Source organism: Sus scrofa, chromosome 2, assembly GCF_054392235.1.
Source record: "Sus scrofa isolate SSC_HxYL_T2T_F1_AM1 chromosome 2, Sscrofa_HxYL_maternal_Yorkshire_Landrace_v2.0, whole genome shotgun sequence".
In the NCBI taxonomy this organism is placed as follows: Eukaryota; Metazoa; Chordata; class Mammalia; order Artiodactyla; family Suidae; genus Sus; species Sus scrofa.
The window spans coordinates 18,925,426-18,951,990 of NC_139384.1; the positions used below are offsets into that span (position 1 = coordinate 18,925,426).

Genomic DNA, 26,565 nt, shown 5'->3' on the forward strand with positions numbered 1-26,565 from the left:
GATCCGAGCCTTGTCTGCAACCTACACTACGGCTCACGGCAACGCCAGATCCTTAACCCACTGAGTGAGGCTAGGGATCAAACCCACGACCTCGAGGTTGCTAGTCGGGTTCATTAACCACTGAGCCACGATGGGAACTCCCCAAGAACATTTTGAATGTTCGTAAATTCAAGCTACCATCTCCCCTTTCAGCTGGCCCTGTTTGTCCAGAGTTCTAGCTCTTCCTGAGCTGCCCATGAACCGCACTGGGAGCATTGAGGCTCATTGATAGAGTCGCTTTTATTGAGAAATACACTTTTAAGAACAAACCACAAAAATAATTCTTTCACTGGATTGGCTTCTGCGATTCTGCAGTGAGGCGCCTAGAACGTAGGTGGCCCCTAACCTCCAAACCGATCAATGACCTTCTGCATCCACTTCTTCAGGCGGAACACATGTGTGTAGAAGCCATATTTTCCATCCCTGTCACAGCCTTCACCCCATGAGACGATGCCCATTTGATACCAGCGGTTGTTAAAGGGGCTCTAGAGAAGAAACATGGGGTTTCCAAGAGAGTCAAGTCCAAGGTAGTATCAGTATGACCCATCAAGCAATTATTTCCAAAACGAGGTCCCTCCTTAGCCACTCCAGAAGGATCTACCCACGAGCTCCTGGCCTTTGGAGAAACGTACCTTCATGACAAAGGGTCCCCCACTGTCGCCTTCACAAGCATCCCCTCGTTTCCCTTCGTCAGGCTTGTAACCTTGAAAGAGAACAGGGGTACTCAGGGGTCTAGCCGACGCTCTGCCACTCCCCTCCCTCCAAGGGATGCTGCTGGGGACCGTCCACTGACTCCTAGGCATCCTTGGCCCTGCTCTTTTCCTCCCCCTGCACTTCCAATCCTTAGGCAAATCTTGTCAGTTCTATCTTCAACATATTATATCCCGAATCCAACCACTCCTCAGCACTTCTGTGCCTGGTCCTGTCACAAACACCTCCTCCCTAAACCACTAATTTCCTGGATTCTACTTTTGCTGCCTACAATCCATTCTCCGCCCAACAGGCAGATTGACGTAGAAAACACATTAGACATGCAGGCAGCTGAGAATAACGGCAGTGGCCTTTACCCAAAGAGCCCCATGTATCTGCCCAGACAACACAACAACATAAAGGGACAACACCAGGAGTTTCTCATGGCTCAGCAGGTTAAAGATCTGGAGTTGACACTGCTGTGGCTCTGGTTACAGCTGCGGTGTGAGTTTGATCCCTGGCCCAGGAACTTCTGCGTGCCATGGGTGCAGCCATTTGAAAAAAAAAAAGAAAAGAAAAAGAAAGAAAAAAAGGGGGAAAAAAAGCTACATAAAAACCACACCTTCAGAGTTCCCATTGTGGCGCAGCAGAAATGAATCCAACCAGGAACCATGAGGTTGCGGGAATGATCCCTGGCCTCGCTCAGTGGGTTAAGGATCCAGCGTTGCCATGAGCTGTGGTGTAGGTCGCAGACGTGGCTCGGATCTGGTGTGGCTGTGGCTGTGGCGTAGGCCAGCAGCTGTAGCTCCAATTGGACCCCTAGCCTGGGAGCCTCCATATGCCATGGGTGTGGCCCTAAAAAGCAAAAAAAAAAAAAGAGAGAGCGAGAGGGAAAAAAACCACACTTTCAACATAACTAGAAGACAGAGAACACCCAAACTTCAAACCGCTTTAATATGTCTAACTGTACATCTTATTGGAGATGAGGATGGGAAAATGTCCACTAGGTCAAAGAAGTGGATGCATATGAATGAGGAATCATGTAAATAACCCCAAATCTACAAAATGAACGGCAGAAAACTAAATAGATCTATACAAAGATACTACAAGAAAACAAAAATACCTCAGTTAACAAAAATTCTCTCTCAAACCACAACCATGAAACAAAAAAAGTGTAACTGAATGTAATATCCTCGAGCAAATTTTTGGTATGTAAAAAAAAAAGGATCAGGAATTCAAAAATTAAACAGACAAAACAATGGGAAGAAATGAAAAGTAGAAAATGGTGGAAATGGAACTCAGACTAAAGAAAGTCCTTCAAGAAGAAAAGAAAGTGGAGTTCCTGTCACTGCTCAGAGGAAATGAATCTGACTAGCCTCCATGAGGACGCAGGTTCAATCTCTGGCCTCGATCAGTGGGTTAAGGATCTGGCGTTGCCATGAACTGTGGTGTAGGTCACAGACGTGGCTCAGATCCCGAGTTGCGGTGGCTGTGGCATAGACCGGCAGCTGTAGCTCTGATTCGACCCCTAACCTGGGAATCTCCACATGCCACAGGTGCAGCCCTAAAAGACAAAAAAAAAAAAAAAAAAAGCAAGCAAGCAATGGAACAGAATTAATAATGTATAATTAGTCTAAGAAAACTTCACAGAAATAAAAGATTGAATGTACATATTGAAAGGATCCCCTGGACACCTGGCAAAAGGGATCTGAAACCCTCAACTCTGAGACGTAGCCTGATAAAACTGTTAGACTTCAAAGATGAAGAAGAAACCTTCGGGGCCTCCAAGCAAAAAGACCAACTCCTTATACAAAAGCCAAAGAATTATACTGGCCTCAGACTTCAAAAACATACAAAGCAAGCAACGATGAAGCTGTAGTTTCAAAAAATTCGAGAAAGGAAAGGTGAACCATGGATTTTATATCTAATCATGCTGAACTTCAGGTGTCGAGGCTACAGAAAACCAATTATAAACATATAAGAACTTGGCAAATTCTCTTCCCATAACCTTGAAAAATCAACTAGTGGACAAGCTTCATCCAACCAGATAGATGTCTCAGCAAAATGACTGATTAAATGGTCCAATAGACAGAAAAAACACAACTAAAAGGTGAGACGAGAAAGAGGAAAGTCAGTCAACTGACTGTTGAAACTTCCACCAACTGACTTTACAACAATTAAAAGCATATTAGAAACTAAGGGCATTTTAAAAAGGTATAAGATGAAAGATAACAGGAGAACAAAAATGCAAACCTTCCTAAATATATGAAATTAGGAGTTCCCATCGTGGCGCAGTGGAAACGAATCCCGACTAGGAACCATGAGGTTACAGGTTCGATCCCTGGCCTTGCTCAGTGGGTTAAGGATCCAGTGTTGCCGTGAGCTGTGGTGTAGGTCGCAGATGCAGCTTGGATCTGGCATTGCTGTGGCTGTGGCGTAAGCCGGCAGCTGTAGCTCCGATTAGACCTCTAGCCTGGGAACCTCCATGTGCCCTGGGTGCAGCCCTCAAAAGACAAATATATATATATGAAATTATTTGAAAATCAAAGATAACTCAGGGGGAAAACATAGTAAATAAGACGTACACATAATAATTACAAAAGCATATGAGATATTCTATCAATCTATCAATAAATATAAATAGGTTTAATCACTTTTTTCCCCCTTCATTTTTGGCCTCCCAGTGGCATATGGAGCTCCCGGGCCAGGGATCAGATCCAAGCTGCAACCTTGACCTAAGCTACAACTGCAGCAATTCTGTATCCTAACCCACTATGCCAGGTCAGGGATTGAACCTGTGTCCCACTGCTCCCAAGACACCACTGATCCCATTGCACCACAGTGGGAGCTCTGGGCTTAATCACTTTTTAAAAAACAAGATTTTTAATTTGACTCACAAAGCAAGACTCAACAATGTGGAGTTCCCTTTGTGGCTCAGCAGGTTAAGAACCCCATATAGTGTCCATGAGGACCTGGGCCTCACTCAGTGGGTTAAGGATCCAGCATTACCACAAGCTGCATTGTAGGATGCAGAAGCAGCCCAGATTCAGTGTTGCTGTGGCCATGGTGTAGGCCAGCAGCTGCGGCTCTGATTTGATCCCTAGCCTGGGAACTTACATATATGAGGCAGGTGCAGCAGTAAAAGGAAAAACAAAACAAACAGGAAAAACAACAACAATAAAAAAATTCTACAATACTATCTATGAGACAAAACAAAGTGATTTATAGAGGCTAAAGTTAATGCTTATCAGGCGAATGGGAAGAAAAAGAGAGCAGGGATGGTGACGCTAAAATTGAAAATAATTCGGGAGTTCCCGACATGGCTCAGTGGTTAATGAATCCGACTAGGAACCATGAGGTTGCGGGTTCCATCCCTGGCCTCGCTCAGTGATTTAAGGATCCGTCGTTGCCGTCAGCTGTGGTGTAGGTCACAGACAAGGCTCGGATCTGGCATTGCTGTGGCTGTGGTGTAGGCCGGTGGCTACAGCTCCTATTAGACCCCTAGCCTGGGAACTTCCATATGCCGCGGGTGCAGCCCTAGAAGACAAAAAAATAAAATAAAATTGAAAATAATTCAAAGAAGAACACTTTTAATGTTAAAAGCCACAGTTCATAGAATGAATAACATTTAAGAACATCACCAAATAACACAGCAAATGCTTTTATAAAGTAAAGATTATAAGTGATGCAAGGAGACAAAAAGAAATACATTAATAACGGAATTTAACACCCCAAACTCAGTAAAAGACATACCAAGTGAACTGAAACTAAAGATATAAATGACCTAAATAAGGTATATTTATGGGTGTGTATATATATATATATATATATATATATATATACACACATATATATATATACATATATACTGAACTTCACATGCAGAGAAGAGTGAACAGGCCTGCACACATCAATATCCATGTACATTCACAGGAACAGATAAATAGCTCTCAAAAAAAAGTGCCATAAAGTATAAATATTACAAACTATATTCCTGGACTGTAATTCAGCAAAACAAAATAAAAATGCAAAAGGGCCCTCCCATCTAGAAATTTTAAAACCACCTATTAACTTTTGAATGAAAGAAGAATACACACTGAAATTAGACAAGTTTTTAAGAATAATAATTTAAACACACTACACAGTATTCTCCATGAATAGGGGAAAATGTATAGCCCTACTCAGTAAAAATTAAAGATCAAAAATAAATCAACCAGGAGTTCCCATCATGGTGCGGCGGAAACAAACCCAACTAGGAACCATGAGGTTGCAGATTGGATCCCTGGCCTCGCTCAGTGGGTTAAGGATCTGGCATTGCTGTGACCTGTGGTGTATGTCACAGACACTGCTCCGATCTGGCATTGCTGTGGCTGTGGCATAGGCCAGCAGCAACAGCTCCAATTGGACCCCTAGCCTGGGAACTTCCATGTGTCACAGGTGCGGCCCTAAAAAAAAAAAAAAAAAAAAAAAAAAAGACAAAAATAAATAAATAAAAGTAAGTAATTAACCAAAGTGTCATCTCAAAAAAATTTTTAGAAAGAAAACAGCATGAGTTCCCTTGTGGCTCAGCAGGTTAAGGATCCAGCATTGTCACTGCAGTGGCTGTGGTCACTGCTGTGGTACAGTTTCAGTCCCTGGCATAAGAACTTCCATATGCTGCCGGTACAGCCAAAAAAGAAAGAAATAAAACAGAAAAGTGAACCAAAAGAAAGCATAAGGGGAAAAACTTAAGATAAGAGATTAATGGAGTACAGAATAGAAAAATAATAGGCCTAATTAATAAGTCAAATCCCCACGTATTTTGTTTGCTTGCAACTGCTAGTTAATTTACTCAAGACAAATAATGAAGGAGTTCCTGCTGTGGTGCATCGGGCTAAGAATCCAACTGCAGGAGTTTGAGTTGTGGCACAGGGGTAATGAATCCAACCAGTATCCATATGGCCTTGCTAAGCAGGTCAGGGATCCAGCGTTGCCATGAGCTGTGGTGTAGGTCTCAGACATGGCTTGGATCTGGCATTGCTGTGGCTGTGGCATAAGCCGTCAGCTGTAGCTCTGATTGGACCCCTGGCCTGGGAACCTCCATATGCTGAGGGAGTGGCCCTAGAAAGACAAAAGACAAAAAATAAGAACAATAACTAAAATATACTCTAAATCCCCTGTAATTAAAATAAAAGTGTTTTAACAGAATAGACAGCAGACCAAAGAACTGAATAGAATGCCCAGAAACACTTACGCACACATAGAAACCTAATATGTATTATGGTGACGTCTCAAACCACTGTGGCAAAGATTGAATTTTTTTTTCCTTCTTTAGGGCAGCACCTGTGGCATATGGAAGTTCCCAGGCTAAGGGTCTAGTCGGAACTCCAGCTGCCAGCCACAGCCACAGCCATGGCAACTCGGGATCCAAGCAACATCTTCGACCTACACCACAGCTCACAGCAACGCCAGATCCCCGACACACTGAGCAAGGCCAGGGATCGAACCTGAGTCCTCATGGATACTAGTCAGATTTGTTTCTGCTGTGCCACAACGGGAATTCTATAGAATTTTTTTTTTTTTTTTTGTCTTTTTGTCTTTTGTTGTTGTTGCTATTTCTTGGGCCGCTCCCGCGGCATATGGAGGTTCCCAGGCTAGGGGTTGAATCGGAGCTGTAGCCACCAGCCTACGCCAGAACCACAGCAACGCGGGATCCGAGCCGCATCTGCAACCTACACCACAGCTCATGGCAATGCCGGATCGTTAACCCACTGAGCAAGGGCAGGGACCGAACCCGCAACCTCATGGTTCCTAGTCGGATTCGTTAACCACTGCGCCACGACAGGAACTCCTTTATTTTTTTTTTATTTTTATTTTTTTTTGTCTTTTTGTCTTTTGTTGTTGTTGCTTAGAATTTTTAATAAATGGTGTAGAGATAGCTTATTAGCCATTTGGGAAAAGATACATTAGATCCATACCTTGCATCATATGCAAGAGTAAACTCGAAATGACTTGGAGATCTGAGTGTAGAAAAATGACACCAAGTATTAGAAGAAAACATGAATGAACTTCTCTATGATCTGGGTAAAAGGAAGGTTCTTTTAACTCTGACTCAAATTCCATATGCAATAAAATAAATTTGACTACATAAAAAATTTAATCGGATGGCAAAAAATGATAAAGGATAAAAAAAATGGGAGAATATATTTGCAAAGTATATCACAAATAAAAGCCTAGGAGCTCCCATTGTGGCTCAGTGGTAATGAACCTGACTAGAATCCATGAGGATGCGGGCTTGATCCCCGGCCTCGCTCAGTGGGTTCAGGATCTGGCATCGCTGTGAGCTGTGGTATAGGTTGCAGATGCGGCTTGGATCCTGCATGGCTGTGGCTGTGGTGTAATTCAGAAGCTGCAGCTCCAATTTGACCCCTAACCTTGGAACTTCCATATGCCACAGGAGTGGCCCTAAAAAGAAAAAACAAAACAAAATAAAAAATAAAGACCTAATATATGAAGAACTCTTTAAAAATGATGATAAAGGGACAAAAAATAAACCAAAAAATTATCAACAGATAATTCACAAGAAATGATATAAAAACGGTCATTAAGCATATGAAAGGGTGTTCAAGTACAAAACACTGGAAATGGAAATGTCCATACACAGGAAGCAGGTGAATACAGTACGGTATTTCCTCATGATTCAGCTATAAAATTTTGTATTGACATATAGTTGATTTACAATGTTGTGATAATTTCTGGTATACAGAAGTGATTCAGTTACACATATTTTTTCACATCCGTTTCCACTATATTTCGTAATATATGAATATTGCTCCCTGTGCTATACGATAAGACCTTGTTGTTTATCTGTTTTATACACAGTAGTTTGTATGTGCTAATATCAAACTCCCTCCTTTCCTCTTTAGTAACCATAAGTTTGTTTTCTATGCTTGGATAAAGAAGATGTGATTACATATATACATGCGTATATGTGTGTGTATATATACATATGTGTATACATGTAAACACACACAATATATATGTACATACATACACAATGGACTACTATTCAGCCATTAAAAAGAATGAAATAATGTCACTTACAGCAATGGATGAACCTAAAGATTATCATACTGAAAGAAGTAAGTCAGAGAAAGGCAAACATCATATCACCTACATGTGGAATCTAAAAATGATACAAATGAACTGATTTACAAAACAGGAACAGACTCGCAGATACGTTAAAAATGTTTAATAAGAAAAAGCACTATGATCAAAATGGCATGAATTTCCAGGATATAATGCGAAAAAACCCTGAATAAACATCTACACTGTGATATTATACGAAAAGAGAAAAATAGGAAAATATACATGTGTCTGCTCATTTGTGCAAAAAGAAACACAGGAAGATACACCATGAAGTACCAAGATTGGTTCATTGCAGGGCCTGGATGGAAATGAGGTGGAAAGGAAGAAAGTGGGAACAGGAAGGAAGAAAAGGGGAGAGTCATTCTCTGATCACACCTGTTTTAAAGAATCTGATTTTTTAGAGCATGTTAATACAGGCATACCTTGGAGATATCGTGGGTTCAGTTCAGGTCCAGTTCCCTCAATAAAGGAAGTCATAGGAATTTTTTGTTCCTGATGCATAAAAACATTATGTCTATACTATACTATAGTCTATTAAGAGTTACAATAGCATTGGAGTTCCTGTTGTGGCTCAGCAAAACAAATCTGACTAGCTTCCATGAGGATGCAGGTTTGATCCCTGGCCTTGTTCAGTGGGTTAAGGATCTAGTGTTGCCGTGAGCTGTGGTGTAGGTCACAGCTCAGATCTGGTGTTGCTGTGGCTGTGCTGTAAGCCAATGGCTACAGCTCTGTTCGACCCCTAGTCTGGAAACCTCCATATGCTGCAGGCGTGGCCCTAAAAAGACAAAAGAAACAAACAAGTACAGCAGCATTATGTCAAAAAAATATATATATACTTTAATTTAAAAATAGGGAGTTCCCGCCATGGCACAATGGGTTAAGAATCTGATTGCATAGAAATTAGAGCAAAAATAAACCCATGGGACCTCATCAAACTGAAAAGCTTTTGCACAGCAAAGGAAACCAAAAAGAAAACAAAAAGACAACTTACAGAATGGGAGAAAATAGTTTCAAATGATGCAACTGACAAGGGCTTAATCTCTAGAATATACAAGCAACTTATAAACTCAACAGCAAAAAAGCCAATCAATCAATGGAAAAATGGGCAAAAGACCTGAATAGACATTTCTCCAAGGAAGATATACAGATGGCCAACAAACACATGAAAAAATGCTCAACATCGCTGATTATAAGAGAAATGCAAATCAAAACTACCATGAGATACCACCTCACACCAGTCAGAATGGCCATCATTAATAAATCCACAAATAACAAGTGCTGGAGGGGCTGTGGAGAAAAAGGAACCCTCCTGCACTGCTGGTGGGAATGTAAACTGGTACAGCCACTATGGAGAACAGTTTGGAGATACCTTAGAAATCTATACATAGAACTTCCATATGACCCTGCAATCCCACTCTTGGGCATCTATCCGGACAAAGCTCTACTTAAGAGACACATGCACCCGCATGTTCATTGCAGCCCTATTCACAATAGCCAGGACATGGAAACAATCCAAATGTCCATCGACAGATGATTGGATTCGGAAGAACTGGTATATATACACAATGGAATACTACTCAGCCATAAAAAAGGATGACATAATGCCATTTGCAGCAACATGGATGGAACTAGAGACTCTCATACTGAGTGAAATGAGCCAGAAAGACAAAGACAAATACCATATGATATCACTTATAACTGGAATCTAATATCCAGCACAAATGAACATCTCCTCAGAAAAGAAAATCATGGACTTGGAGAAGAGACTTGTGGTTGCCTGATGGGAGGGGGAGGGAGTGGGAGGGATCGGGAGCTTGGGCTTATCAGACACAACCTAGAATAGATTTACAAGGAGATCCTGCTGAATAGCATTGAGAACTATGTCTAGATACTCATGTCGCAACAGAAGAAAGGGTGGGGGAAAAAACTGTAACTGCAATGTATACATCTAAGGATGACCTGACCCCCTTGCTGTACAGTGGGAAAATAATTTTAAAAAAAAATGAAAAAAAAAAAAAAAGAATCTGATTGCAATGGCTGGGGTTGCTGTGGAGACATGAGTTCAATCACTGACCCAGTGCAGTCAGTGAGCTAAAGGATCCAGTGTTGCCACAGCTGTGGCATATGCCGCAGATTGTGGCTCAGATTCAATCCCTTGCCTGGGAACTTCCATGTGCCGTGGGTGCGGCCATAAAAAAAATACTCTGGAGTTCCCTGCTGGCCTAGCAGTTAAGGATTCAGCATTGTCATTGCTGTGGCCTGGGTTTGATCCCTGGCCTGGGAACTTCTGCATGCCACAGGCACAGCCAAAAAAGAAAAAAAAGCTAAAACTAAAAAAAAAAAAAACTTTGTTGCATACAAACTACTAAGTATAAAATAAATACACAAGGATATATTGTACAACACAAGGAATATAGCCAATATTTATCATAACTATAAATGGACAATAACCTTAAAATTGTGAAACATGTTACACACCTAAAATTTATACAATATTGTACATCGGCTATACCTGAATAAAAAATATTTTGTTGCTAAAAAATGCTAACCATCACTTGAATCTTCAGCAAATCAAACTCCTTTTGCAGGTGGAAGGTCTTGTCTCTGCACTGCCGTTTGCTAACTGATCAGGGTGGTGGTTGCTGAAAGCTGGGGTGGCTGTGGAAATTTCTTTTTTTTTTTTTTTTTTTTTTTTTTTTTTTTTTTTTTTTTTTTTTTTTTTTTTTTTTGTCTTTTGTCTTTTTTTTGTTGTTGTTGTTGTTGTTGCTATTTCTTGGGCCGCTCCCGCGGCATATGGAGGTTCCCAGGCTAGGGGTCCAATCAGAGCTGTAGCCACCAGCCTACGCCAGAGCCACAGCAACGCGGGATCCGAGCCGCGTCTGCAACCTACACCACAGCTCACGGCAACGCCGGATCGTTAACCCACTGAGCAAGGGCAGGGACCGAACCCGCAACCTCATGGTTCCTAGTCGGATTCGTTAACCACTGCGCCACGACGGGAACTCCGGAAATTTCTTAAAATAAGATAACAGGAGTTCCCTTGTAGCTCAGCAGGTTAAGGACCCACCATTGTCAGCTGCAGTGGCTCGGGTTGCTGCAGTGCTGCAGGTTCAATCCCTGGCCTCAAGAAGTTTCACATGCCTCAGGTGCAGCCAAAAAAGAAAAAAAGAAAACGACAACAGTGAAGTTCGCCACCTAAACTCACTCTTCCTTTTCACAATTTCTCTGTAGCATGAAATGCTGTTTGATATCATTTTAATCAAAGTAGAACTTCTTTAAAAATAGGAGTCAATCCTTTCAAACCCTAACACTGCTTTATCAACTAAGTTTATGTAACATTCTAAATCCTTTGTTGTCATTTCAATAGTCTTCACAGCATTTTTACCAGCAGAAGTTTCCATCACAAGAAACCATATTCTTTGCTCAACCATAAGAAACAAAGCCTTATCCCCCCCCCTTTTCTTTCTTTTTTTTTTTTTTTTTTGTCTTTTAGGGCTGTACCTGTGGCATATGGATGTCCCCAGGCTAGGGGTACAATCGGAACCGTAGCCACCGGCCTATGCCAGAGCCACAGCAATGCTGGATCCGAGCCATGTCTGCAACCTACAGCAACGCCGGATTCTTAACCCACTGAGCAAGACCAGGGATTGAACCTGCGTCCGCATGGATGCTAGTTGGGTTCGCTAACCGCTGAGCCATGACAGGAACTCCTATGTTTTTTGGCAACTCCTTATCTGTTAAAGCTTTATCACAAGAGTGCAGCAATTCAGTCACATCTTCACACTCCAGTTCTATCTAGTTCTCTTGCTATTTCCACCACATCTGCAGTCACTTCCTCCACTGATGTCTGGAACCCCTCAAAGTCATCCATGAGGGCTGGAACAACTTCTAAAGTTCATGTTGATATTTTGACCTCTTCCCAAGAATCACTAACGTTCTTAATTGCATCTAGAATGTTGAATGAATCCTTTCCAGACGTTTTTCAATTTACTTTGTCCAGCTCCATCAGAGGAATCACTATCTTTGGCACCTACCTATAGCTTTATGAAAGGTATTTCTTAAAAATAATAAGATCTGGAGTTCCCACTGTGGTGCAACAGGATCAGCGGCATCTTGGGAGCACTGGGATGCAGGTTCAATTCCTGGCCCGGCACAAGGATCCAGCGTTGCCACAGCTGTGGCTTAGGGCACAACTGCAGCTCAGCTCTGACCCCAGGCCCGGGAACGCCATATGCCACAGGGCAGCCAAAAAAAGAAAAACAACAATATTAAGAAGACCTGGAGTTCCCTGGTGGCTCAGCAGGTTAAGAATCCAGCATTGTCACTACTGTAGCATGAGTTTGATTCCTGGCCCACGAACTTCTGCGTGCCATGGGTGCAGCCAAATAAAAAAATAAGACTTTAGAGTTGAAATTATTCCTTGATCCATGGGTTGCAAAATGGATGTCATGTTAGCAGGTATGAAAACAATATTCATCTTGCGTATGGCTTCATCAGAGCTCTTGGGTGACCAGGTGCATTTTCAATGAAGGAATATTTTGAAAGGAATCTTTTTCTGAGCCATAGGTTTCAATGGTGGACTTAAAATATTCAGTAAACTCTGCTATAACAGACTCTGCTCATCTAGACTCTGTTGTTCCATTTAGAGAGCACAGGAAGAGGAGATTTAGCATCATTCTTGAGGGCCCTAGGATTTGTGGAATGGTTAATGAACACTGGCTTCAAGTCACCAGCTGTTATTATCCCCTAACAAGCGAGCCAGCCTGTCCTTTGAAATCAGGCATTAACCTCCCCTCTCCAACCATAACAGTCGTAGATATGACATCTTCTTCCAATATAAGCCTGTTTTGTCTACACTGAAAACCAGTTGTTCAGTGTAGCCACTTTAACTATCTTAGCTAGAGCTTCTGGATAATTTGCTGCCTCTCCTTGCACTTTGATGTTACGGAGACAGCTTCTTTCCCTAAACCTCACGAATCAAGCTCTGCTAGCTTCAGACTTCTGGCTTTGAATGTTGTAGCTGATTTCATCTTCTATCCAGACCACTAAAACTTTCTCCATACCAGTAATAAGGCTGTTTTGCTTTCTCATCATTTATGTGTTCACTGGAGTAGCACTTTGCATTTCCTTCAGAAATATTTTCTTTGCATTTACAGCTCGGCTAACGGGCACAAGAGGCCTGGCTTTTAAGCCTTCTTCACAGAGCTTAATTTTTTCCAACTCTTGATTTAAAATGAAAGACATGCAACTCTTCCTTTTTCCTTTCACTTGGATCATCAAAAGCCACTGTAGGGTTATTAGTTGGCCTGATTTCAATACTGTTGGGTCTTAGAGAATAGGGAGGGCCGAGGAAAGGGAGACAGAGAAATGAGTGGTTGGTGGAGCAGTCAGAACACACAGCATTTATTAAGTTTGCTGTCTTATGTGGGCGCAGTTCATGATACCCCAAAACAACTGCAATAGTAACATCAAAGATCACTGATGACAGATCCCTATAACGAATATCGTAATAACGAAAAAACAATTTTTTGGCTGTGATGTGCAGCAGCTTGATGTAGGATCCTAATTCCCAGTTCAGGCATTGAACCCAGGCTACAGTGGCGAAAGTACTGAGTCCTAACCACTACATCACCGAACTCTTAGTAATGAAAAGAGTTGACACATTGTAAGAATTACTAAAATGTGACACAGAGACATGAAGCGAAGCAAATGCAGTTAGAAAAATGGTGCTGATAGATTTGCTTGACACCAAATTGCCACAAATCTTCAATCTATGAAAAGCTGCAATATCTGGGAAGGATAATAAGGCAAAGCACAAACCTAATCCATCAGCTATGAATGGATAAAGATGTGGTGCATGTATACAATGAGATATTACTTGGCCATAAAAAAGAGTGAAATTCTGGAGTTCCCTGGTAGCTCAATGGGTCAAGGATCTGGCATTGTTGCTGCTGTGCCATGGGTTTGATCCCTGGCCTGGGAATTTCTGCTTGCCATGGGTATAGCCAAAAACAAAAAAAGAAAAAAAAAAAGAAATCCTGTCAGTTGCAACAACATAGATGGACCTAGAGGGTATCGCATTCAGTGAAATAAGTCAGACAGAGAAAAGCAAATACTGTGTTATCACATATATGTGAAATATGAAAGGTAAAATAAAGGAATGAATGTAACAAAAAGGAAACAGACTCATAGATTTAGAGAACTAGTGGTCACAAGCAGAGAGAGGGAAGCGGGAGGGGCAATGTAAGGGTAGGAATTGAGATACAAACTGCTATGCAGAAAATAAAGAAGCAACAAGGATATATATTGAGCAGCACAGGAAAATACAGCCATTAGTTTGTAATAACTTTAAAGGAGTATAATCTATAAAAACATTGAATCACTATGTCATACACCTGAAAACTAATATTGTAAATCAACTATAGTTCAATAAAATAAAAAAATATGTAATAAATAAAGTGAAAGTATGCCTATACTCCAGAAATAAACAAATGAAAACAACAAGATGGGGGGGGGCAATATGGAACACTATCAGAAACAAATGAGCCTAGGAGTTCTCTCATGCCACAGCAGATTAAGGAGCTGGCATTGTTACTGCGCAGGTCAGATCACTGCTGTAGTGTGGGTTTGAACCCAGGAACTTCCACATGCCACAGGAGTGGCAAAAAAAGTAAAAAGAAACAAATGAGCCCAATCGTACTTAAAATAAATAACATGTGAGGGGAAATAACCCAGATTACTTTTTCTTTCCTTTTAGGGTCACACCTGCAGCATATGGAAGTTCCCAGGCTAGGGGTCAAATTGGAGCTGCCTACACCACAGCCACAGAAATGCCAGATCCTTAACCCACTGAGCAAGGCCAGGGATCGAACCTACATCCCCATGGACACTGTGTCAGGTTCTTAACCCTCTGAGCCACAACTGGAACTCCTAATCCAAGTTATTTTTAGACATAGTACTGCAACTACATATCTTTGGGCTAAAAAACAGAACTGTGAAGAAACGCTGAACTCTAGCTCGTAGGGTTGTTTTTCACAGCTATGGATGAGTAATTCTGAAACTGTGTATTTAAGTATTAACCAAATAAGTAAATGCATTATTACAGACAGCAAGAGTCAGCTTTCTCACTATCAACAGAGAGGTTTACAATGTGGAAAAGGAGAAGCTAAAATTAATCCTGTTGCATTGCAATGGGAAGTTTCAGTATCAAACTCATGGTTTTAGATAGCTAAATGGAAAGAAAATAGAGACAGATGCTGGTATATATGTATTTTCCAAATCTGTCTACTGAGAAGGCCTACAAGCAATGACCCCCATTAACGACGTGCACACCTGGCACCCAGATCTTGGTTTCTTTTTGTTTGTGTTTCTTGTCTTTTTGCCTTTTCTAGGGCCACTCCCATGGCATATGCAGGTTCCCAGGCTAGGGGTCGAATCAGAGTTGTTGCCACCGGCCTACACCACAGCCACAGCAACGTGGGATCTGAGCTGTATCTGTGACCTACACCACAGCCCACGGCAACGCCAGATCCTTAACCCATTGAGCAAGGCCAGGGATCGAACCTGCAACCTCATGGTTCCTAGTCGGATTCGTTAACCACTGAGCCACGATGGGAACTCCTAGATTTGGTTTCTAAATACCATTCTCTACTCCAAGGGAAGTAGGATGAACCTGGAACATCTTGCTGCATGAAAAGTAAGAAAGTACTCAGAAATTGACAGGACATCTCCAAAAGTCACAGAAAGCTAGGTTTCCAGGACTCCCACTGCCCAAACCTGGGATATTTTGAACATCGAAATAATGATAATAACGAATTATAACCTTTAGAACAAAGTAAGGACCCATGAGTCCACAGTGACAGAACGAAAGAAAGAAAACCTCTTCCTTACCATAAAATACCTAATGAAGGTAGAAGGAATGACAGAATTAGAACATCACCATTTAGCAGCCACCATAGTTAGGAGAACAATTTGTTTTTTGTTTTTTGGTTTTTTTTTTTCGTCTTTTTGCTATTTCTTGGGCCGCTCCCATGGCATATGGAGGTTCCCAGGCTAGGGGTCTAATCGGAGCTGTAGCTACTGGCCTACGCCAGAGCCACAGCAACGTGGGATCCAAGCTGCGTCTGCAACCTACACCACAGCTCACGGCAATGCCGGATCGTTAACCCACTGAGCAAGGGCAGGGACCGAACCCCGCAACCTCATGGTTCCTAGTCGGATTCGTTAACCACTGCGCCACGACGGGAACTCCCTTTTTTTTCCTTTTTTTTTTTTTTTTCCGTGCAGAACAATTTGATAAGAAACAGGATAACAGCTCAAACTTCCTCCCCACAAGGTTATTTGTTAGTCATAAAGAGAAAAATAGAACTTTACAGTGAGAAACCTGGTAGATGCAGACACCACCTTAACCAAGAGGTCAGAGTTAATCTCACCAGTTAGGAGACAAAGACATCATATGCCTGGGACAACATCACTTGGCCCGAATCTGACCATTAGGAAACCTTAGACAAACCCAAAGTGAGGGCAGTCCATAGAATAACTGGACTATACTTGTCAAAATGTCCAAGTCATGAAAGACAGACAACTAAGTTCAATGTGTGATCCTTGACTGGATCCTGGATGGGAAAAACATTTTTTTCTGTTTTGCTAAGAAAGACAACTGTTGAGAAAGACAGCTGGAAAACATCTGAATAAAGTCTAAAAATTAGATAAAGGTATTACATCACTATTAATTTTTCTCATTATTAATCTCTTGATTTAATAAAAGTACCATGGTTATAGCAGAGAACATCCCTTTTTGGTAAATATTTAAGTATATGGGTAAAAAAGGCAACTTACATACATTTTACTCTCAAATAGTGTGTAAACACACACACACACACACACACAAGGGGGGGCAGCATCTGGATGATATTATAAAGGAATTCTTTGTATTGTTTTTGCAGCTTTTCTGAGTCTGAATACACATTTTAAAAAATACAATAAAAAAATCAAGTTAGATGACTTATTGACTGGCCCCAAACTCTCCGATCATATTCTATTCTCAGGAAAAGCCAAAGTCCTTAAGGCCCTGAAGAAAGCACCCATTCTCTGCCTGTCCACCTCTCACCACTCATCCAGCGCTGCCCTTCCTGTGTCTCCTGCACCCCAGCCTTCCTGTTCCTCAGACATGCCAAGCATGTTCCCACCTCAGGGCCTTTGCACCTGCTGTCTCCACAGTCTGGAGTGCTCTTTCTCTAGATTGGTTTACTCCTTCACATCTTCTAGTCTCTGCTCAAACGTCACTTCTCAGAGAGGCCTTCTCTAGCCTCTTCCAACCACTCGATTTAGAACATCTCTGTCCCCAGCTCTCTCTCCCTTACTTGGCTTCGTTTTTCTCCCTAGAAGGACTGCTGTTCTAGATCTGTTTATTGACACTCTCTCCTTCTAGGAAGAAGGCTCTCTGAAGACACAGGAATCTGCCTGTTAGGGTCCTTGCGGGACACCCTGGAATACTGCCTGGACCACAGAAGACACTTGGGAAATATTTGCTGAATGACTAAACAAATGAATGGCTTCCCCCCGCCCCCACCCTGGGCCTCTGCTGCCATCTGGCTCACATACACTGACAACTTAACCCGAGACCAGCACCACGCCTAACTAACACTTGACACACGTGATCTCGCTTAACCTTCACATGGCCTAATGCAGTAGAGGCTTTCACCTCCATTTTACAGAGGAAGAAATTGAGCTTTCACGAGGTAAAGCAACTTTGCCCAAAGTCACATGGCTTGTAAATGACTGGAGGCCAGGACTTGAACCCAGGCCTGGGCTCTTAACATGTCTCAATCCTCCCGGAGACCCTGCTGTTCCCGCCTGCCCAGCCACACCCTGGGGACTTGCCAGCACAGAACATGTTGTCCGTGATGCGGATCCGGGTGGAGGCCTTACAGACCAGCCGCTCCACGATGGGCAGGTTCACCACCTGCAGGACGCTGGGCTGCACCTCGCTGGCGCTGGTTGTCCAGGTCTCCTTCAGGTTGCCCCAGCCTGTCACCCGCCCCTTGTATCCAGCCCGGAGCAACCTTTGGAGAAGAGAGAAGGATCGAGTGAGAACAGGACGTCTAGGAGTTCCTGGCCCCAACACCATCTCTAAAAGACCTGAAGCTAAAACACAAGCACAGGGAGACCTTTGGGGTTTACTCCCAAACACTGAGGCCTGGAAAAGGGAAGGAACTCCAGCAAAGCTACAGAGTGTCAGGGTCAGGCCCAGAACTCAGCTCAGGCCACCTCAGCCGTGATCCTGCCCCATGCCACTCCCCCTCCCCGGCCTGCCCTCCCCCCCCAGCCCCATGCTGGCAGCACCCCCTCGCCACACCCCCTGGCCACCCCACTTGGTTGCCGTCTCCTTGTCCGGCAGGCACACGGGGTGGATGAAGTCGCTGAAGGTGATGGGCTTCCTGAGCTTCAGTAGGGCGATGTCCCGGTCCAGGTTCTCCCTCCAGTTGTACCTGGGGTGGATGTAGATCTTTTCCAGCATAGAGATCTTTTCGATGTTCCGCTCATACCTGCAGAGACCCCAAGAGAGACAATGAGAAGCTCGAGGCCACCCAGCAAGGGGCGGCCAGTTCCCTGAGGGAGGAACCTGCTTGCCCTCAGGGTCTGGGAGTCAGGGTAATCAGTGAGCCTCCAGGGAGGGGAGAGGGCTGGCTCCTCCTTGGCAGCCCCCTGGCAGCTTCCTCCTGGCCTGAAGTTGCCCAGGGCTTTGGGATCAAACAGCCCAGGCAAGCAGGGGGAGGCACACACGCCCTGATCCAAACAGCCTCTATTCAGAGGTCACACCTGGGCCACATCCTGGCACCTGAAGGGGCAATAGGGGCAGGCCAGAATTCTGCTCTGTGCAAAGGTTTAACTTCTCTCTCTCTGGGTCTAAGCTTCAGTCAGGATGTGGCCAGATGGACTTTACAGCAGACACTGCTAGGTTTTCTTTGTTTTTGTCTTTTTAGGGCCAAACTCACAGCATAAGAAAGTTCCCAGGCTAGTTCAAATCAGAGCTACAGCTGTGGGCCTACGCCACAGCCACAGCAACGTGGGATCGCGAGCCGAGTCTGCAACCTACACCATAGCTCATGCAACGTGGGATCCTTAACCCACTGAGCAAGGCCAGGGATCAAACTCGAGATCTCATGGATACTAGTTGGGTTCGTGAACCGCTGAGCCATGACAGGAACGCCAAAGCTGCTGGGTTTTCTACTGTGAAAGATGTGCAGACACAGTCACTCTGGAGGACTCGGACCCCTGCCTGTCACCCACGGGCACCCACTTCTGTACCTGGTGCGGGAGTGCTTGCCAATGCGCACCAGAAGGTCATTCTCAGTGAAGTTTTTGTCCCAAGGTGGGTAGAGAAGACAGTGGGCAGCGGTGAGGACCCAGCGGTCACTGATGAGGCTGGCCCCGCACAGCAGCTCCTGGGGACTCTTCCGGAAAATCATCACCTGCCTGGGAGAACTGGGAAGTATCACCGCCTGGGAGTGGCTGCCCACCCCCCACCAGCCCTACAGCAGGAAGTCTCAGGTTTAAGAACTAAGTGGAGAGAGCTACCTGCTGGGCCAGACCCCAGCTTGACCTGGCTGCTCCTGGGGACTGGGCCTGGGCATCCATGGGACCCCGAGAGGCCGCCTCCTGCTTGTTGCACTGCCCCCCGCCCCCATTCAAGCTTCTTCCAGGCCAGGGTTGGCACAACTTAGCACAGCCTCTGGAGGCAGAAGGACTGGAATCGAGTCCAGCTGCGGAAGCCCTTCATTAGCAGCACCACTTAAGCGAGTCACTTAAGCGCTCTGAGCCTCCACTTCACCACAGGCTTTGGAGAAGTAACAAACCCACCCTCAAAAGGTGGCTGCCGGGCTTGGATGAGATGTTGGTGCCGGGCTAGCCTTATTTGTGGAGCTTAGGCCTGTGAGGGCGGAGAAGTCTCCCAGGAATGACGGCGGGGGGCTGGTGGGGACAGGCAGCACGCACCAGGGTGCGAGGCCAATCTCGGCGTCCGAGCCCTCCACGATGCGCCCTTCGATGTAGGACTCGAAAAGCTCCTTTTCCGTTTTGTCCTCCAAGGACGACTTCTCGAACAGAGGCCGCAGCCCACAGTCTGCCGAGCAAGCGGAACCGTGAGAGGCCAAGCGCAGCCCGCCCCATCCCGCCCCGTGACCCCGCGCCCCTCAGCGAGCTGCCTTACCCGCCTCCCCGGCGCCAAAGGTCTTCTCATTGAAGAAGGGCTGGAAATCGTCCGCGGTGGTGCGTCCCTCGATGGCCGCATCCGCGTTCTCGCCCAGCGCATCTCCCACCTCCTCATCCACTGGCTCCTCTGCAGGGACCCAGACACCAGCTGCGGCTGCGCAGAGCCATTCCTTACCCACCCACTAGACCTCCCCAAGCTCCCGGCCGGCCAGGGAGTCGGTTTGGTGTGGAGGGTAAGAGCACAAGCGCACCTGGGTTCCTAGGCAACCAAATCTCCCAGGCCTCAGTTTCCTCAGCTGTGAGAGGGGGCTGGAACTACCCCCACCTGTTAATAGCCCGCCATGAACGCACTCTGCACACGTGGTAAGCCTTAGATCAGCGAAGGCACTGTTCCTGCTATTCCCTCCAGGCTGTGTCCTCAGTCTCAGGCCCCCTGCCCTGCCCTCTCACCGCAGTAGTCCAGGTCGCAGTACTCAAAGTCGCCAGGCTGTCCCGCCACGTAACACCACGCGCCCTCCTGGTCCCCGTCTGGGTTGCGGCAGAAGTTCTCCACCAGTGGCACCGCCGGGTTGAAGTCCTGGTCCTTGCTCAGGGCCTTGGCCTGACTGTTGCCCCAGGCCAGGCAGGGGGACCCATGTGAGGTCACCGCCAGGCGCCCCTGGTACTGCCGGCCCCGCTCGGGGACGCACGTTTCCAGTGGAGGTGACACATTCACTGTGGAGCCTCCAGAGCGTGGGATCAGCTCCGCAGTGACTCGCCCCTGGCCTGGTGGGTGAGGAGACAGGGGAGCAGAGTGGGTGGGACCTTACCTAGAGCCAGCCAGACAGGATGTGAATCCCTGCCATGCGGCCTTTATCCTATATGACCTCACATCACTTACCCTCTCTGAGTCCCAGACTGCTTGCCTGTGAAAGGATTACTAATGCATTTTTGCAGGGTTGTTCAGAGAGTTAAAATATATGGCATAAGTGTCTGGTACATGATAAGCCAGTGATAGTAACCAGGTTTCACCTCCTGTGCTGTCTGTAATCTATTGGTCATGACTGCCTGGAGTTCCTTACGGATCCTGTTTTCACAAAGGCACATCAAGAAAGATAGCTGGGGAGTTCCCGTCGTGGCGCAGTGGTTAAGGAATCTGACTAGTAACCATGAGGTTGCAGGTTCAATCCCTGGCCTTGCTCAGCAGGTTAAGGATCTGGCATTGCCATGAGTTGTGGTGTAGGTCACAGACGTGGCTCGGATCCTGTGTTGCTGTGGCTGTGGCATAGGCTGGTGGCTATGGCTCCGATTAGACCCCTAGCCTGGGAACCTCCATAGGCCGCGGGAGTGGCCCTAGAAAAGGCAAAAAGAAAAAAAAAAAAAAAAAAGAAAAGAAAGAAAGATAGCTGGGACCCAGTGAGGATGTCTACATGGGGGGTAGGTCAATTTTAGGAGGCCCAGACATATTTATCACAGGTGTTGGTAAATGGTAGCTATTTTTGTTACTAAGATTGGTAACTTGCTTTAAAACTGACCCCAGGATCCAGCATTGGGTCCTTTAGGGCTGCATGAAGGACAAAAAATAGCAATCTTCGTTTGGTAGATTGAGTTTCTGGCACTAATTCTTCACCCCTGCCCACATCCATATCCTCTGCCCTGTGATTTTACAGGCACAGGTGTACTTCTCCACCTCAGTTCTGAGACCAGGCGTGAGGGCAAGGTTGGTACTTCTACCATCCCCATGGAAGAGCTTCCCAGGACCGATGCTGCCTTTCAGCCTCCCCCACACTGTGTACATATGGAGCAGACCTGACCCCATCCAAACAAGAAGCCAAGCTCAGATGGACCCATCCTTTGGAGCAGGGCCACCCCTTGACCCCAGCCTACATCAGTGGATCCCACAGGAGCTGCTGCAGCTGAGATCAGCAAAGCCACCCCAGCTGACTCTCAGACACATAAGAAATGAATGCTTATTGGGGTATACCTCCAAGCTTTTCGGGTTGTTTGTGATTTTGTGGGGTTTGTGGGTTTTGCAGCATTACTGTGGCTGTATAACCAGCTGACACACCATGGGAATAATAAGGACAGCATCATGCAGGGCTTGATCTGTGGTGCTTGGAAAAGGGCTTGTGGACTGAAATGGTTAGGAAGGGCTTCCTGAAGGGAAGAATGCCTCGAGAGGGAAGGAAAGCCTATTTTGAATGAGCCGCAGCCTGGATCATAAGGAAGCAAAGGCTGTGGAGGGAGAGGAGGAGGCTAGAAGCTAACTCGCTCTGGTCTCCTGACTTCACTAACCAACCAGCCCAAACATGTCGTAAATCACTGCCCCCAACTCCAACGGAGCCAGGATCTTGGTTCCCATCCCAGGCTGCCAGGCCCAAGAAAATCCATGAGCCTTGGCCATGGATCACCTAATCATCCCCACAGCTCACCACAGACAGGGATGCTGCACGCCTCCCTCCTCACGGTAGGGGACGTGGTGTAGCACCAGGGCCCAGTGATGCTGCCATCTGGGTTGCGGCAAAAATTCTCCCTCAGGTCAGCCCCAGGGTACATGGTGGAGTTGACTCTGGAATAAGAAATTGCTCAGCAGGAGGCCTCTCTCCCCGCCCCCGCCCCCAGGGTCTCCTCTCCCCTATTCCCAGCCCGCTGGCAGACAGGCCTGCCCATTACTCACTCTGGCTTATGTGGGTAGCGACTCCTCCAGAGCTGGCACTCAATGCCTGACCGGGTGACGCTTATGTTCCCTCGGTAGTTCATACCCAGACCTTCAGCACAGTTACCTGCAGAGACCCCAGCCCACTAAAGATCTGTCCCCTCCTCTCTAGGCAAAGCTCTGTTGATCCATCCCCTCCAAGCTACCTCTGGGCCATGATCCTTAACCTGCATTTACTCAGCACCTCCTCTGTACCCAGTTGTTCTTCAATTCATTTAACAGTAGTCACCCAATATTTACTGAGTGCCTACTAGGTGACAGCCACATGACAGACACTGCGCCAGGTACCAGGGACATAGCAATGAATAAGACAATAGTAAAGGTGGGTCCCTGCCCTTCTGGAGCTTATATTCAGGGGCTCCTCATAGCCAGCAGGATAAAAAAATTAAAAAGGTCCTTCTAATCTGGCCCTGATCTACCTGTGCTGGTATCTTAGCTCCTCATGCCTCAAGGCCTTTGAACATACTCTTCTTTCCTTTGCCTTAAATGCTTTCCTGTTTATTCAACAGTGCATCCCACAAATCCAGGTAGAACTCTCCTTCTTCTGGAGAGCTGTCCTTGACTCGGCCCGCAAATAAAACGCTCCCTCTCCTAGAATGCTCTCGTCCCCTGGATCAGAACTTTCCCATCAATTACTTTGATGTTTTGTATTTTTATTTTTCTATGAAACTGCCGTCTCCCTGATTCTTTTAAAATCCCCAACACTCGCCTTAGTCCTTGATACACAGCAGGGGCTTAGTTAAATGTCTACTGAATAACTTATATAACAAATGAAAGTATGGCCAGTGATTCACGGAGTTCCACTAGTGGGGCCTAATGTTATACTAAAGGTGTGTCCAGGATGCTGTGGAAGAGGGCGGATGCACCTTGAAGGCTCAGCAAGGTGGTGGCATTTGAACTAGCTCTCGAAGGATAGGGAGGTTTTCAGCAGGGCAATGATGATTACGCCAGGGGAAGATGACAATGTAAGCAGGGGCCAGGAGATAGAAACATCTAGGCCTGTTTAGAGAAGTGCTTGCTGTCAGCAAGCTGGGGGTCTGGGTGCAGAGTTAGTGCAATGGGAGCTAAAGCTAAAAGGGAAGGTAAAGGCCAGAACCTGCTAAATTCACCAGGCTAAGAAGTAAGAAGCCTGTGCTCTGTTCTGGGGGCAGTGGGGAGCCCCTCAAGGCTTTGGAGAATGAATGTGACATCACTGGAGCTCTGCCTCGGGCACACGGGGAAGACTGCCTGGCATATGTAGGGTTTGGATGAGAGTGAAGCCTTAAAATCATCATTCATTACCCATTCATTAATTAGTTTCTCCAACATTAATCATCTTCCTGTCAGGCACAGAGCCAGGTGCAAAGATATATCCTGGACCTCAGGACCAGAATGGCAATGTCAGATGCCAGAGGCCACCACCCTTGGGCCACAACTCCTCACCCACCCCTACTGTGCTCTTTTCCAAGGCTATCCCCTCATATCCTGTCCCCCCAACCCCCATGTCAGTTCCTTACCTTCCAGACATTCAACCAGCTTTTCTCGAGATTTCCTCACTGACTCACAAGCTGGAAAAGACCCAGAAAAACCACTGAGATCAAGGCAGAGACAGGATGGGTTCAAGCGAAGGGTAGATGGGATGACATTCAGAAACAGAGATGGGCAGATGGATAGAAGGGAGAGACCTGGGTGGAGGCAGGGATGCCTGGATGGACCAGAAGGGTCTCAGGGACGGAGCATTCTCTCTCTGGGGTCCCCAGACTCCCTTCTTGGAGCAAACCCTTCCCAGTGCTCACCTGTGTACTTGGCCCAGAATGCATCCTGAAAAACAAGGGCTGAGAGTGAGGCTGTGGCAGGATCCTGCTTTGTTTTTTTAGTAAACTTTCTGCCTTCTTAGACCATCCTCTTTCCCTTACCCTGGTCACGCAGGGCTGGCTCTGGGGAGGTTGTGGCAGAGTTTCCTAATTTTTTTCCCAAAAACCCAAGTATTTGAGGAGAGAGGAGCCCCCCATCTTCTGTTGGCCAAGGCTGAAAGGGAATCTCCTGGTGGGGGTGGACTGGAGGAGAGGGGCCCAGGCAGAGCCTCCGGGAAGGGGAAGCTGGTCTCTGGGCCTGACCAGACACCCACCTCCCAAGGGGGCACACAAGTCACAGCAAAACTAAAGCTGGAGTTCCCGTCGTGGCTCAGTGGTTAATGAATCCGACTAGGAACCATGAGGTTGCAGGTTCAATCCCTGGCCTTGCTCAGTGGGTTAAGGATCTGGCGTTGCCGTGAGCTGTGGTGTAGGTTGCAGATTCGGCTTGGATCTCGCGGTGCTGTGGCTCAGGTGTAGGCCGGGGGCTACAGCTCCAATTCGACCCCTGGCCTAGGAACCTCCATATGCCACGGGAGCGGCCCTAGAAAAGACAAAAAGACAAAAACAAAAACAAAACAAAACAAACACTAAAGTTGATAGGCTACGTGTCCAGGACTGGGGGCTCTAGTGACCCCAACATAGACAGATGTTTGAAGACCGGGGAGGACCCCTGACATGCTGAAGCCTCACCAGACCCCAGGACCCTGACACAGCCCAAGTGACAGGGCCTCCCAGAGGCTGAGCTGCTCATCATGGCAGCCCAGTGAAACAGGGCCCAGAGATGAAGATAAGAGCTGCCAGGTTCCGCACCCCCCTCCTTTGTGCTCTTGCAGCTGGGGTCTCCCTCTCGGGGGAGCTCACCGTTTCACTGGGAGACTCCAGGGCCTCGTAGGCCTCCTCGCGGCTGCACTGCTCCTCCACGCACTCTCGCTCCAGGTTGCCCTTCCGCATCTCCTCGAAGAAGCCGCTGTTAGCGCGTCGGGCCCGCTGGAGCAGCGACAGTGCTTGCTGAGGGGCCATGAACACTGCGGGAGGAGGGGCGTGGGACAGTGGCCTCTGGGAGCCAGGTTGTCTTGGCCACCATGGGGGCAGGAAGCAAGCCTGGCCTGCCTGCTGGCTTCCAAAAGGGAGATTCTGGGATGGCGGCTGCCCCCCAGAGGCTGCTAACAGCAGCCCACTAGCACCCCTCCTTTCACAGGTCAGCCCCAGCCCTCTCCCGGTATTGCAAGAGGAGAAGCAGTCCCTGTCTGTCCAGCCCTGAGCACCCGGCTCCTTCCCTCAGCTGGACACCGTGAGCTGAGACCCGGCTGGGGGCCGGCGCCGTGTTCTTTGTCGAGCCAGGAGACCCCAGCCCCCTGGCCCACATCCCAGTCTGCCGGTCTGTCCCAGCTTCCAGGCCCCCCTTACCATGCTGGCTGTGCACAAGGCTAACGAGGACAGCCAGGGCCAAGCAGCCAGGAAGCCACAGGCCTCCGACGTGCGCCATAGTGTGTCGGCTCCCAGGACTCTGAGGGCTTTTCCTGACCCCTCTGGGTTAATGTTGAACTAACATGAAGAAATCAGCTGGGAGACAGAGGTCAGCGGGTCAGGGCCATGGGGACAAGTGGATAGATAGTTCACTCCCGCCACCTGGGAGGACAGGTCCTCCTGGGACCAGGGATGGATGGTCTGGGACGGAGTCGTGTAGCAAAGATCAACGTAACCACCATTGTCCAGCCCCTCCCTCCCGGAGGCACGGGCCAACCTAGGCCAGTGGGGTCACGAGCTCTTCCCAAGTCTCCTTCCAATCCTAACACATGCACAGGTGGTGGTTGCTTTGATCCCTGTGGGCCTCGGTTTCCTCATCTGTAAAATGGGATGAGTATCTTATTGTGAGGACTAAAGGAGATTATAAATACATAGCAAGAGCTTAATAATCATCTACATGGATGTAAACCAGCGAGGAGGTATGTGTCATCACCACGC

The 26,565-nt window shown here is 46.5% G+C and overlaps 2 protein-coding genes and 1 long non-coding RNA gene across 3 annotated transcripts in view; 1 reads left to right on the forward strand and 2 right to left on the reverse strand.

The window, feature by feature from the left end:
- The window catches only part of CKAP5 (cytoskeleton associated protein 5), a 112,989-nt gene extending 112,106 nt beyond the window's left edge, over positions 1-883 (forward strand). Inside the window, exon 29 of the mRNA XM_085011205.1 lies at positions 839-883. The gene's annotated coding sequence lies outside the window, so the exon portion shown is untranslated. The remainder of the gene's footprint in view (positions 1-838) is intronic.
- F2 (coagulation factor II, thrombin) lies at positions 265-26,094 on the reverse strand. The gene is given in 14 exon segments (NM_001122985.1): positions 265-524; positions 672-742; positions 17,740-17,921; positions 18,231-18,404; positions 19,168-19,335; positions 19,855-19,981; positions 20,069-20,197; positions 20,521-20,835; positions 22,482-22,618; positions 22,727-22,832; positions 24,262-24,312; positions 24,541-24,565; positions 25,462-25,625; positions 26,008-26,094. Coding segments are annotated over 14 exon segments (1,872 nt in total). The 5' UTR covers positions 26,087-26,094; the 3' UTR covers positions 265-380.
- LOC146405267 (uncharacterized) lies at positions 7,946-11,941 on the reverse strand. The gene is made up of 2 exons (XR_014837004.1): positions 10,861-11,941; positions 7,946-10,515 (listed from the first exon to the last, which is right to left on the reverse strand). It is a non-coding gene; the product is annotated as an uncharacterized LOC146405267 (long non-coding RNA).
- Positions 26,095-26,565: the final 471 nt, after the last annotated feature.